The 14790-nt window shown below is 40.6% G+C and overlaps 1 protein-coding gene and 1 long non-coding RNA gene across 5 annotated transcripts in view; one reads left to right on the top strand and one right to left on the bottom strand.

Moving 5' to 3' along the window:
- Positions 1 to 10196, bottom strand: part of LOC118170946 — a 67319-nt gene extending 57123 nt beyond the window's left edge. Inside the window, exon 1 of one of the 2 annotated variants that reach the window (XR_004752962.1) lies at positions 9946 to 10196. This is a non-coding gene — a long non-coding RNA (uncharacterized LOC118170946). The remainder of the gene's footprint in view (positions 1 to 9945) is intronic. The other variant, XR_004752963.1, reaches the window with a different exon arrangement.
- Positions 1 to 14790, top strand: part of CRB1 (crumbs cell polarity complex component 1) — a 108397-nt gene that overhangs the window by 59617 nt on the left and 33990 nt on the right. For all 3 annotated transcript variants that reach the window (XM_035333575.1, XM_035333574.1, XM_035333573.1), the window contains exons 6-10: positions 2649 to 3602; positions 7055 to 7605; positions 8020 to 8185; positions 11134 to 12040; positions 12935 to 13063. In XM_035333575.1, the coding sequence (XP_035189466.1) occupies positions 2649 to 3602; positions 7055 to 7605; positions 8020 to 8185; positions 11134 to 12040; positions 12935 to 13063 (2707 nt within the window). The remainder of the gene's footprint in view (positions 1 to 2648; positions 3603 to 7054; positions 7606 to 8019; positions 8186 to 11133; positions 12041 to 12934; positions 13064 to 14790) is intronic.

Here is a 14790-nt window from a genome sequence, read left to right as displayed (position 1 = left end):
ATGTTTGCGCTAATCTTATTATGAAATAGCAGACATCTGAATCTGTATTTATATGTATGCATAAACAAATATTTATAGAGGTACCCCCAAAATCATTATTTTTTAACATATTAATGCTTAGAAAATAAGCGTTTGTATTCAGTCACTGAAATGCTTATGAAATGATATATGTATTGAGGTCTTTCTGTGATAGTCACTTTGCATTTAGTAACTGATATTATTCACTATGGGCAAAGAATGCACTTCCAATTTGTTTCTTTTCATAAAACAAATTTAATTTCTTCGCTAGACACAGATGCTTGTGTTATTAGTGTGTTATCTAAATGTATATGCAGAAACATATATGATTTTCAAACAAGTTTAGGATGTTCATGAAACCATTTCATTATTTTTCCTTCCAATTTTATGAGGTAGAGAACAGCACAGACACTGAACGTTACTGTGAAGTTGGATTCAGTTCACGCATCTATTTCACCCTTTCAAAGGACAAGTCCCTATTGCAACGTGCCACTGACCGCAAGCTGCAAGGCAAAAATGATGCCTTGCAGGTGCTGTGGGACAGTAAACAAATACACTCAGAGCTGAACATGCAGCAGCTAAGCATCTAGACAGACATTCACTTGTCTGATGTTTCCTATGGAAGGTTTAATAGGAGCTCCTGGTCTGTAAATCCTTATGTTCGCCCTGACCACTCTGAGGCTTTATGGCAAGGCATACATACCCAATCCTACTGCTTTTCAGCTGTATTAATTTTTCTCTCTGACACAAAAATCCAATGAGACCGATGTTTCTACAGCTGACATAGTAAAACTGAGTAGTACACAAGACCCGTGGTCACATTGCTCTGCATGTCAAAGCAGGAGATGTACTAAAACATTGACTGAAACAGGAAACAGCTCACGGTAACTTCACTTTTCATATCCTAGAATAGTAAAAGCAGGACAAATCGCTTACACAGAAATTGCCACAAACTGGGTGAAGCAGGCGTTGTTCTGGCCCCCAGTCAGTAAAGGTTTGGGAAGTGCATGTCACTTTGAGACAGTCAGGCCTAATGATTCATATTTCTGCCAGATGCCACTACACATTAAGGTATACACAGACATCTCACATCGGAATAAATATAAGCCTGGCTGGAAAACAGAGGCTGCTGCGGTAAAACCCCATTGTCAGACCAGAAAAAGCACTACGGTGCTTGATAGTTTCTGCTTGAAGCTTCAGATCATGTGCTGTAATTGAAGGAGGACACTGTGGTGAGGAAGATCACTGCTAAGAGGGCCTTTTGCATACATGCTATGACCACTTCACTCTGTCCAATCTTTAAAACAAATCTCGGCCAGCTCCCAGGTCCCTTCTGGCTCTCAGAACTTACTGCTCCCTGAGATGGGTCTAGTTACAATTGTGACTGAATAAAGTGGACAGGCGGGGAATTAGCCTGAGTAGATACGTTTATCTGCTGCTATTTGAAGCTATTCATTGTGGCTGAATGCTGCTCTGTGATTTTCCATGAAAAATGACTGCATTTTGCTATAAAAATAAAGCTCTATGTGAATTTGCATGTAAAACTAGGTGTGGTGCCTTGTACCTCGCTGCAACCTGGAGAGTCCCAGCATACCTCAGGATCTAATTTACAGGCACCTAACACGATAAGCCAGCGACGAGCTTGAGGCAATTCTGCTGCAGGGACAGGCATAATTATGTCTATTAATTACTTTGTGCAGACAATACTTTGCAGTTAGTTCCAAACTAGCATTTTGTATTGTTCTCCAGAACAGGGGAAATACTAAGAGCTGTATTTTGCATGAGTCTTCAAAAAACATTTGGGTATTTTGAATGCTTCCAAGGGGGATAAGAAACAGATTTTCCCTGATCCATTTCATACTTATCAGTCACTCGAATGTTCAAGAGAGAATTACTATAATTACAATTTTATAGGTAAACAACAGTGCAGAGGGATAAGCAGATCAGTTTTACAAGGCAAACAGATTTGTCTTTGTGCAGCCTGACCCACTATGCATACTTGGTTTATATCTATCAAACTCCAGTCAAGTTGAGATGAGGAGCTCCCCTTTTACACAATACACAAGAAGCCATGCACTACGTGGAAGAAAAGGAACTATGGCTCACTATCACCCAAGCTTTAATCATCAAGCTCTGGGATGTTTGGGAAGATACTCTGTTCCTCTTTTCTTACTTTACAGTTTGCAAATAGGACAAGTAAAGGATGCTTCCCTGCAGATGTACGGTACCAGGAATATTTTTCTGGGCCACATGGGTTCAAACCCTTCCAACAGCTTTTCTCACATCCTCATGTCCCACGACAATTCTCCTCTCAGTATGAGAACATAGCTGATGGACCAGAAGTCACCTCTGCTTCCATTCATGAAGAGATGCAGTATGCAACTGCTTCTGAAGTGTGCAACTGCACATTTACTGTGGATAAGGTGCATCTCACTGCATCTCACCCCAATTGTGATAGGATTCAGGGATGCTCTTTGGATTTCTCACTGTTACACTGCACAGCTCCCTGCTCACTCTGAGAATTTCATTCTTATATTAAAGATAATTTAAGAAAGCACAAGTTCTTAAAAACACAATTCTGGGCTCTAGTTGTTCACTCCAAAATGTCTAATTCTTTGTTTATTCTTCAGGTATTCACTGTGATGAAGACATCAATGAATGTTACATGAACCCTTGCCAAAATGGTGGAATTTGTGAGAATTTTCCTGGGAATTACACTTGCCATTGCCCACCCGCAGACAAAGAAGGGATTTATTACGGTGGCTGGAACTGCACAGAAATTCTCCATGGCTGTACTGATCAGCAATGCCAAAATAATGGAATCTGTATCCCACATTTAAAAAATGGCCAACATGGATTCAGCTGCATATGCTCACCTGGATATACTGGAATACACTGTGAAACCATAACTACATTTTCTTTTCAAGGAAACAGTTTCCTTTGGTTCAAGAATCCCGTGACCCCTAAAAAGGAATCTTTCTATAATGTAAACCTGAGGTTTCAGACTGTGCAACCCACAACCTTTCTGTTTCATCGAGGGGAGAAAGACACATTTGTGAAGCTGGAGTTACTGAATGGCTACTTACACTTGTCTGTGCAAGTCAAAAACCAGCCACGGGCTCTTTTGCATATTTCACATAATGTCAGTGATGGAGAATGGCATTCAGTGGAGGTAACCTTGGCAAGAGCTGTTACTCTTAATTTACTTGACAGCTCTTGTGCAGAATCATGTGTCAATAAAACTTCTGCTATGATAGATAATGATCACGTGAGGCTTGCATTTCAGAGCACATTTTTGGGCAGCTTACCAGTGGGGAACGTTAGCAGCAGCTCTCTACTTAACATCAACAATATACATTCTACACCTTCATTTGTAGGCTGTCTTCAGGATATTGAAATAGACTTGAATGTTATTACTCCAGAGAATGCATCACCTGAATCGTCTTTAAATGTCAAGACAGGATGTACTAAAAAGGACTGGTGTGAAAACCACCCCTGTCAGAATAGGGGACGCTGCACCAACCTGTGGCTGAGTTACCACTGCGATTGCTACCGGCCTTACACAGGGCCCCGGTGCTCAGCAGGTAAGATCACGCTGTTGGCATTAGTGTTTTCAGTGGTCGTTCAAAACATACCGGCCTGCTTACCTCAGTGATGAACCAGCACGTGCCTTAGGATCTCTGGAACTTATTGCCCACTGGTAGGAAAGCACAAGAGGTTAGTAGTAGCACATGTTCATTATTTGCTAGTTACTTTCCCAGGAAGGCTGCTTTTCAGCCGGACAAAAAAAAAGTCAGGCTAAACTGGTGGATTCTGCTCATCCAGTTTTGAAATCTTCTTAGCACTCTTAGCACTCCATAAACTCTGGAAAACTGTAGTTCACTCGAGTAAAATTTAGAAAGCAACCAAGTCACTTGGAGTTGAAGTCTTATTTTCAAAGCATTCTTTCAAAATTTTATCCTCAAGCTCTCTAGGCTTTTATAAAGAAACTCATTTAAGGCAATAAAACGCCAGCACAAGTACTGCAAGTTAAAAAAAAAAAAAAAGAGAGAGAGAGAGAGAGAGATTCCAATTTTACAAAATGAATGGGATTATGCTATTAACTTAATCTGATTAGCCTGAGGAGAAGCCAGGGCTTCAGAGACCGGGACCAAGGCCCATTCATCTCAGTCGAGTCCAACACAGCTCTGGGCAGGGGCTGGCAGAGGCTGCTGCTGCCAGATAACTGGTGACCAGAGGAAGATGTGTCCGTGTCTCAGTGAAAGAAGAGCACATCTCAGAAAACAGCCTCTTCAGCAGCGACGACCAGGGATTCAAAAGCTGGCAATGCCTGTAGCACGTTCCCTGCTACAATGATCCAAGGCCAAGTGGGAGGACACGAGCAGGTCTCTGCACTGCTCCCTGCTGTACCACATCTGGTGCAGGAACGGCAGCGAGTAGCTCTGGAGCTGTAAATAAGCACCCCTCAGGAATGTCTTGGGGTGGACTCTGCAACCCTTCCTCAGCAAACATTTTAGGGATTTTGAAAAATGCACAGGGCTGAGTCCTCCCTGCAGTGCCTTGCCCCTGCTCCCACCTCTGCCCCCTTACTAACCATGCACACATGTTCAACCACAGCAAATGTTTAGGGAAGAAGAAGACGTACAATAATACATAGATACACACACGTGTATATATATATATGTATATACATTTACCAAGAAATCAAAAAAATGAAGTGCCACAGCAGTGCTGTGGTCAGATGAGAACGGACAGACTAACCTGGTCTAGGCTGGCAGGGCTGCACTGCGGCCAGGGAAGCCACGCTGACTTGCACCGGCTGAATGACTAGCCCCAGGGGCCTATTGGATGTATTGCTGCAGAAAGCTGCAGCTTGAAATGCATTTCAAAACGTTCAAATACAAGTTCATTTTGTATGCTATACTTAATAGTTATCAATACTTTTCAATATTGTTTTTTTTTTCCTTATTGCAAAATGACAAAGTCTGAGAGGTAATTGTAACAGACTTCTTTGAAGTCTAGCTGTAATTTATCCAAACGTTTGGAAAGCAACTTTGGAGTATAGGACAACATCTGGTAAATATGTTTGCCTCCTTATATGAAGCGAAATTAAAACCAGTCAGGGCCAGGAGAGGCTTATACTGGCATTAGAACTGTTGAGAATGATTAGAAAGTGCATGGGGTTTTTTGCCCTTTTTTTTTTTTTTTTTTTTTTCTGCTGCTGACCACAATATTCCTTGCAAATCATGGCACCATGCCATTTTGATACATAGGTTCTAGATATATGCCATATTTAAAAGGCTGTGACAAGTTTCTTAAAAGGCAGAGTGGGGGAGACTTGCGGTAAGGGATAACATAAGAAACGCTAGTGTCTTTTTGAAGAAAAGTTGCTGCCAAGTATTTAATTGACAAGAAGCAATATTTTCTCTACATACACAAAATAACAAACAGATGTTGACTCATTTTGATCAACATCCACATGTTGTGACCCAAGAGGTTAATATTGACCAAGGTGATGCTAGCCATCTCATCAAACAGATCAGACTGATGATATATGTATATGTATGTATTTATAAATAGAGGGAAATACAACAATGTAATTGTAAACATGAAATACCTCTTTGAAGACTAACGATTCATAATTCTAGCAGAAATTTTATTTTTACCAACATGAAAAAATATTTCAGTCTCTAGTACCAATATTACAGAAGAAATATTGGCTAAAGAGGTATCATGCCTCAAAACACCCATTCCAACAAGTACATATTTCTACATACCAGATTTTTAACAGTCATCTAAAAATAAAGGTAATCTTATGCATAGAACTATTTTTTCTTAATTTAATTTATGAAATCATTTAGGAACAAGCAAGGGATTTTTTCCTGTCGCTAAATACTACTACTTTGCCACATAGTAGTGCAGTGTGATTATTAAGGGTCTGTTAGGGGCTTCGCAGTCAGTACCCTATTTTCATTGCTTATTTTAATGTAGTCATAAAAAAAGAGTAGTGCTGCAGGCAAGAACTTGGCCTATGAGGTCTCACCCTAAGAGTTTTACTGCGCAAAATGGGACTGACTGTTCAGCTATGTGAGCATTTAAAAAAAGGCTTGGTTTGTTCTTTCTATGAATTTGATATATTAAAAAATAGCTCTTGAAAGTGTTTAGGCAGGAAGTCTATAATGCTGAGGACAAGATCATGAAACTTGAAGTGTAAAAATAGAAACACTTTGTTGTGCTTTAATGAGATGATTCATCAGAATAAAATACGGTTTGGACTACATATTTGTATCCTTACAAGTCTGAAAATCATTACTGAAAATAGAGAGTAAGGCAGAGAGACAGATGTTTTTGGTTTAATCATTTTAATTGATAAGCAGAAAAAAATAAAAAGGCTTACTCAATCCTGGATTGTTTTCCCCATGACACAGTAGTGTTATGAGCACTCAGGAATGAGCAGGACTCAAATGAGCACGTGCTGAGCAACAGAAAGTCTGTTGAAGAACTGGGGAGCCTATGCAGGACAAAATGGGTGCGCTATTTGGAAGTTGTACACAAGAGGTTTTTGCTGAGCAGCTTTTGACTATTTGTATAATTGAAATCAACGCAAAATGGAAAATCACATAGATCCAGAATTATATTAACTTCCATGGTCATCAAATGATCAAAGCAGTTAGTTTCTTTCAAAATTATCTTTCTGATGACCAATCCAGGAACATGTAGAAATCTGTCCTTACTTAACTGTTTGAAAACACAGCATTACACAGAGCATGATAAAGGGGAAAAATATGCACAATAATATAACATCTGGTCCTGTACTGTGGCCTAATGTTACAGCCATGGAAGCCAACAGGAGTTTTGGAATAGAAGCCCTTTATGGCTGGATCAAGTCCTTATACATCCATTAATACCAGCACATCTTACTGCCATAAGTAAATATTACCAGAAGTAGCTATTTTTTCATTGTGTTAGCTTCTTTGTAATTTAGCCCTAACTTTTTCTCCCTTTCTCTCTTTTTTCCCCTATCGCTAATTCCAAGAGTATATTCCGGGCCGGTTTGGATCTGAGGACTCCTCAGGCTATGCTGCTTTTTCTGTTGATGCCACTCAGAATGAAAATCTGAATATATCAATGTTTGTCCGAACACGCAAATCTTCTGGCTTGTTACTGGCTTTGAGAAACAGTACCTCCGTCTATGTAAGAGTCTACTTGGAAGGTGGGAAAGTCACAGTGTTAGCTCTAAATTCCATGAAGTTATTAGGAAAACACTCCATGAATGATGGAAACTTCTACTTAATAACGTTAAAAATAGAACCAAATAAGATTGACCTGTTCCAGTCCTCTCAATATCTAGGCTTTATTTCTACTCCAGTACAATCCACCCAGAGTAAGAATATTCTTTACATCGGAGGCCTACCAGATAACAGAGAAACTAATAGAAATGGCAGGTATTTCAAAGGCTGCATCCAAGATGTAAGAGTGAATAACCAGCCACTGGAATTCTTCCCCATCACCAATTCCCAGAATTCTTTTATCAACCGAACCCTGGTCAATGTCACCAGAGGCTGCATGGGTGACAACCTCTGCAAGGTAAGAATGACATTTTTTGTAACATTTTCACGAGTTCGTCATGGGTAATTAAAAATAATATTTCTTATCTTTCCATACAATATTTGATAATAATGATATCTTACGAAAATGTTTAGAAATGCTAGAAAAAACAGATTCTGTTACGTTATATATGATGAATATCAGCAGCAAGATGATATAGTAGAGAATGGCAATAGTAGAGAATGGCATAGTAGAGAATGAAAATATTTCAAGGTTACAATACTGTTGTTCACCAGTTATTAATTGCTTTGTGAAGTCTTAGTGCCGGTCTTTATTTGCTTTCCACCTGAAATAAACAGAATTATCCTTCTTGCCAAATGGTCCCATATCCTTAGAGTTGTGAGTCCAGCAAGTTTTATTCACACTTAGGTTGTCTCTTCTCTTTCCCCACAGTCCAACCCTTGCCACAACGGTGGTGTATGCTATTCACTCTGGGATGACTTCACTTGCACATGTCCCCCTAATACAGCGGGGAAAGCATGCGAGGAAGTTAAGTGGTGTGAGCTTGGGCCCTGTCCTCATGAAGCACAATGCCAGCTGGTGCACCAAGGATTTGAATGTAGGTACATTTCAGTTATTCCTGTCATCTCTGGAGGTTAGAAACAATTGAAATTTTCATCAGCATTTCTGTAAAACTCAATATTCTTTTTTTTTTTTTTCAAGGTTCTTTCAAATGCTATTTCGATATTATAATAATAATCAAGTTAATTGTAAGTAGAGTGAAGTTAATTGGAAAATTCTGCCCTACCAAACACAGGCATTTTCAGCCATACCCCATGACACAGACACTGATGTTTGCATGACCTTCACGTTTGACTTTTTCAACTCAACTTGTCAAGGTTGCAGAATAGATCACTACACCACCAGAGTGCAAGTGTACCCCACATCCCTCTACTGCAAAGAGATAAGAGGATATCTAGTGTTGGATTAACCTTAGGATGTTCTCTACCCTCTTGAAAACACAAGCTGCGTGACATTGCTACATTGCATTCTTTAATGTTAAATATCTTTGAAGAAAGTCACCTTAATGTCAGTAGTACAGCTATTAAACCAGTATCTTCGTAAGAAGCACTTGCGTTACAGGCAGTCCATTAGTTGGAAAAGCGATGGCCACTGGCTGTCTTAAGAACATTAGCCATCCTGAATGTCTTTATTTGCCACCCTGAACTGGAGCAGAATTTAAAAGGCAAGGAAGGATTATAAAGAAATTTTTTTTTTTTTTTACTATTTTTTTAATGTTTTTTTTTTGCTATAAAGTCTTAATGACTCTGTGAAGGAAGATAAATACGCAAAGCCTGATGGAACTTGTTAGAATGTCTGACATTCTTCATGTCATGACTCTTAGGAATGAGAAGGTTGGTCAGGAAAAGATTTATACCATAGACAATTAAGAAGCAGATCAATATTATGCTATTTTCATTGAGATTGTTAGAATCAGCACTGCATCACTTGTTAAAATTTACAACTGAAATTGAAATAATTACTGAAATTAAAATAATTGCACCTTCTATAATAGACATATTGAATGATAACATCAAATATGTTCTCTCGTAAAATTCACTACTGCATTTTAATAAAACATGAACTCCAACAAGGAAAAAAAAAAAAAAAAGATAAAGAAAGAGAGAGAGAAAGAAAAAAGAAAAGACAGAGAGAAGCTAGATAGAAGGAGCTGAAGTGGGGAGCATCAAGTAACTGCAAAAACTTATGCCCAGCGGCACAACTAAGAGTAAAAGCACATCCAGATGCCTAGCTGTGGTCAGGTTTTAATAAGATTTCAGCAGGAATATTTTAGCTTTTAAGCTTAAAAACAGCTAAAACAGCTTTGTGAAATGTTTAAAAAATCAGAAATAATTTTTGAAAAGCTCTGAGTTTCATTTTTGGTATGGCTTCCTTGAAGGAAACCTCTTCTGTGAGAAAGACTGCATTAGTATTGGGATAGACAGTCACTGAGCAATACAATAATTCATGGTGCTTATTGCCTGCGTCGTTGGGAGGTTTCAGGTAAATTGCTTTAGCATTTACTCTGCAGTGAACAGCAAGTTCTCTTCGGCTGCTGCTCCCCAGCCATAATCTTACACTGGGGTTCCCCAGGGTTCTTTTTCCTGAGATTTACTGAGCCCAGAGAAAGCTCAGAATCCCCCCTTATCTCAGTTTTGGGATCTTGCAGAGCTAAATTTGTCTGAAGTACAAGCAGAAGACATTCCTCCTGTCTTTCCCCCAGCCTATAATCCTCATAAATCTCAGAATGTGCAAATTTACAGTCTACTGAGTTAGTGCATTTTAGTAGAAACCATGCTAATGAAAGATGTCAAATACCTTTGTGAAGAAGTCCATAAAACTGCCATAATGCTGCCCATGAATTTTCACTCCCAGCAGTACAAACCGAGTCCTCTGCTGCCCTCCCAGTCCTGCCAGCGCAGGCTCAGTGCCGGCAGCGAGGCTGCAGCAGCCTGCACGCAGCAGGAGAAGCTGGCTTTAAGCACAACAGGCACGACTTCCTACATTGATTTGGAAGTGGCTTTTTGCCAGCTCACTTCAATGAGAGTCATCCTTTTTGCATCAGTGAGAGTAAATTGGGATCTAACCCAATACTTTCTAAAACCTCTTAATGCCTTATCTAAGAAAAGAGGAATTGAGAACAAAGGTTCACCCAGTGCTGGTCCATCATGGGGAAAAACTAGTTGCTGATGCATAGGGAACAAACATAGACAAATACATCTCCTTTAGAAATATTCAGCCTCAGGTCTGAGCTGTATACAGTCATGGTCAACTCCTCTGCCTAAGGGAGGAACAAGAGATAACACCAATGAAGCAGAGAAGTGCAAGGAAATACTACCTACCATTTCCTACCTATTGATTACAAATGTGAATACAGGAACTGATACTGTAGACAAGTACTACAATGAGAAGAAATACCTAATAGCTAAATACTTTTTCAATCTTAATATACTCATGCAACTAATGTAATCATTTAACCTCTTCCCAAAATACCATTTAAAATAATACCAGTATGGTTACATCAGTCAGATTTGGCTATGTCCATAAAAGCCTATAAAAAGCTATCGAGCCCCATCAGCCTTGCTGACCTGGTCTTTTGCTATTATTTCTTTGCTAAGTGCCCGAGATGGGCTCCCCTCATAAGAAGCAGGGCCCAACTATTACCTCTGGTTATGTACTTACATAGGTCCTTTTACTAGAGATACTTCTGATTTACATTACAGTAAATAAGGCCAGACTTTGGTCACTCAAAGCTCCAGAAACAGAGCTTCAGGTGACACAAACCCACACAACTCCCGTGGCACCAGGGAAGCTGGTGCTGGCACTGCCCTGTAACCTCTGTAGCTGTAAGAGGCAAGCAAGGATCACTGAAACCCTGGCAGAATTTGGTTGTTTTTGAGCAGATACAAAAGGAATTAAATGGCAGGGAGCATGGGGGCACTGAAGAGATACTGTCTGCACATACTGTTTTAAAGCTGGCCTAGTTTTTCAATTATCTTTGCACAGGTCTTGCTAATGCAGTGTTTAGCGGCCGAAGCAGCGCGTTATTTTACAGAAGCAATGGGAAAATCAGCAGAGCCCTCACCAATATCGTATTTGGCTTTCGAACTAGGAACACAGATGTGATACTGCTGCACGCAGAGAAGGAGCCAGAGTTTGTTACCATCAGTATTCACAACTCCAAACTACTCTTCCAGCTGCAAAGCGGCAACAGCTTTTATAAGCTGACCCTCGCTAGTTCACTGCCTGTGAGCGATGGGAAGTGGCATCAGGTGATGGTCTCCATGGTGGAGCCCCTGTCCCAGTTCTCGAGGTGGCACATTGATATAGATAACAAGAAAGACACTGCAACTAGCACAACTGCTGCAGGAAGCCTCAACTTTTTAAGAGAAGAGACAGACATCTATGTGGCTGACAAAGCTTTTGACAGTCTGGATGGCCTGCGAGGATGTATGAGCACCATAGAAATCAGTGGCATTTATCTCTCCTACTTTGAAAATGCTGCTGTCCACACTAAAAAACCTCAGGAGGAACAATTTCTCAAAATATCTGCAAACCCCGCTCTTACTGGCTGTTTGCAGGTGGATGCCTGCAGCTCAGATCCCTGTGGGCACGAGGGGACATGTGAAGACTTCTACACCTCCTACCGCTGCGTGTGTGCCCAGGGATGGACCGGTACCCACTGTGAGACCAACATCGATGAATGCTTTTCCAACCCTTGCGTTCATGGAAACTGTACAGACGGGATTGCCTCATTCGAGTGCATTTGTGAACCTGGCTACACAGGGTTAAACTGTGAAGAGGACATAGACAACTGCCATGGCCACCAGTGTGCTAACGGGGCCACTTGCATAGATGGGGTTAACGGATATTCGTGCCTGTGTACTAGCAACTTCACCGGAAAACTTTGCAGGTAACATAAACTAGGCAGGTCCATATGATTTTTTCAGGTGTCTTCTGAGGGATTATTACACCACTGATGCTGCCATTTAAATGCACATCTAATAATCTTTCTGTACATTACAGACCTGTATTTTATATACTATGCATCTATTTACATATTAATTGTGACTGCAGAATTGAGATATAAAGAATCTGCAGTACAGAAAGCTTTAGAGATCAGTTAGATGTGGATCGGTTGGAAGATGCCTTAGATTGGCCCAATATGCTCTACCTTGTATGTTAGATCTCCCCCTTTTGAGTTCTTCTAAGATCTCTGGGTGTCACACAGATCCACGCCACTAATCTAGGCAGAGCGCTGCCCCTTTTTTTATTTTTTTTCCTAAAAAACAATGTATCATTAACTTGCTGGCCTTGAGAAGGCAAACCCCAGTTCAGGCGGTTAAGTATGAGTAACAGGGCACACTGCGTGAGCCTCAGGCTCCAGCTCCTGCTGTTTGGCCACAGACCGTGCAGCACTGCTCCAGCCCCAGCCCTCCCCTCGCAGCACGGGCAGCGACCAGCCGGCAGCACCAGCCTGCAAACACGCCATGGGGTTTCCTTGCCAGGGGGAGGACCAAGTAGGCACCAGGTGTGTGCAGCTCCAGGGCTGGGTGGTCACCTGCAGGTAGAATGTGATGCCTACCCCGTTCGCGTTGGGCGGTATTTGCCAGCAGGAGCACTGTGCCTTCTGTTCGGAGACTCGCAGAGGTTCTGCATTCAGACAACGAATCTGCAAGGCAGATCTCAATCTTTTCCACTAAAGCAATGGACTAGACTCAAAGGAAAAGGTGAGAAAGCACAATACATCCAGAAGTGGACAAGGAAAGAGCAAATAACAACTGCCATTGCCTTCTTATTTATCTAGGTACAGAAAATTACCGCATACAGTTTGTGGGAATGAAGACAGAAATCTTACCTGTTTCAATTACGGCAACTGTACTGATCTCAGCGGTGAGCTGGCGTGTGTGTGCCTGCCGGGATTTGCTGGAGAACGGTGAGATGCTTCACTGTGTGGAGCAATTCCTCCAAAAGCTCTTCCAGAAGGGTCTAGAGCGTACCACCTACAGGGGAATCACCCTCCTGCAGAAATACAGACAAAGTTGGTTTTCGAATGCAGCAGTTCCTTGCTTGAGTGCCTTTGAGGTCCCCAGAGTATAACACTTTTACTCAGACAAGAATCACAAATTAACGCAGTGAGAGTCATTCCAATACAGCCAATTCCAGGACAATCCATTATTCCTTAGCTGTCATCTTACACTTTCTTCTACATGCCTGTTCTTTGGATTCCATGCCCATTATGTATATGGCAAAGAAGAATATTATCTTTTCATGTATGGACACACATAAATGCACATATCCTAGTCACATATAAAAATCAGCTACAGTGTACTGACACAAGAATATTCCAAGCTGTTTGTTTTTCACAAGTATCCACTGTGAATATACAATCTATTCTACAGGGAAGGCATGACATGAAATACTTGCTGGAATTGCAGCTTTGTTTGTTTGTTTGTTTGACTGAACACTGAAATATGAATTATTATTTAAAAGTCGAGCTGAGAAGTACTTTTTACACCTAATAGTATAGTCTGAAACAGAAGAGGCCATCATCCTTTCCCATAGCAAAATTTGTGTCATGTAGCAGATTGCCACACTTCACTCTTAAACCCTTGTTTGTTGTCTACAAAAGGCTTGGGACTAGGAAAGCTTGATGGCCTCAGTTCATCAGGTGCTGTGAAAACATAGGAGGACATTGTCCCAGTCCCCAGTCATAATATAAATTCATAAATTGCCAGTCATAAGTTGCCTGAGGTAACGGCACCTTTCTGGATAGTAAGAAAGGGAATGCAGAACAGAAACAGAAAATGAATGACTTTCGCTCTTAGACATTAGCATTACATTTCAGTACAATATCCAAAAGTTCAATAGCACCAAGCTATGCTGGCTCTGAAAGCACAAAGCCATTTTCAACAAAAGGCTTTATTTCTCTCAGAACTTATTAATCCATGGACTTTGTGGAAAAAGTACAGTAAGCCATAAAGGACGGATGAAATGAAAGTTTCCACCCACTCAGTGCTCTGTGTGGTTGGCAGACATGTCTGTGCTGTACTGTTTAACTCAGCCAGAAGGTCTGTGTGCCATGCCACAATAGTTAAAAAAAGGTTAAAAAATAAAATAATAGTAATAAAAAAAAAAAAAAGAAAAAAAAAAGCATATTCTCAGGCAATTCTTTGGAGTATATTTTTCTCAGGACTTCGAGGTAGAGGGAAAGTATTTTTTCCTTCTTCCTTTCCCTGCCAGACAACGTGCTAACTACAGCTTTGGGAATGAGCCTTGCTTACATCCATCCCACTGGCTGGCAATAATCTCTATTTTATGGTTCCCATGATCCTCATATTGAGCAGCAGCCTTGTACCAAGCACACTGCACTTTAACTGACTATCACAGCAAGGCATTCTTCTCCAATGTCTAAAATCGACTATTTGTCCTCTTTTCCTCCAGGCTGCTGCACCATAAACCAGAAGTATTTCTGCATTTGCAGAAGTTAGTACAACAAATGAGAAAACTTCACCTCAAACACAAGACTTATTTTTTACAGAACAACTTCAAATATATCAGTTAATAAGAAAATTCAAAGCAAAACACTTTGGTATATTTGTTGATTAAATTGATAAAGCAGGCATATTCCTTTAAGACAATATTTCATCCCTAATAAGCCAT

This window comes from Oxyura jamaicensis, chromosome 8 (assembly GCF_011077185.1).
Source record: "Oxyura jamaicensis isolate SHBP4307 breed ruddy duck chromosome 8, BPBGC_Ojam_1.0, whole genome shotgun sequence".
NCBI classification, from domain to species: Eukaryota; Metazoa; Chordata; class Aves; order Anseriformes; family Anatidae; genus Oxyura; species Oxyura jamaicensis.
The sequence above is the reverse complement of the archived record's forward strand: the minus strand, read 5'-3'. Positions and strand labels throughout refer to the sequence as shown.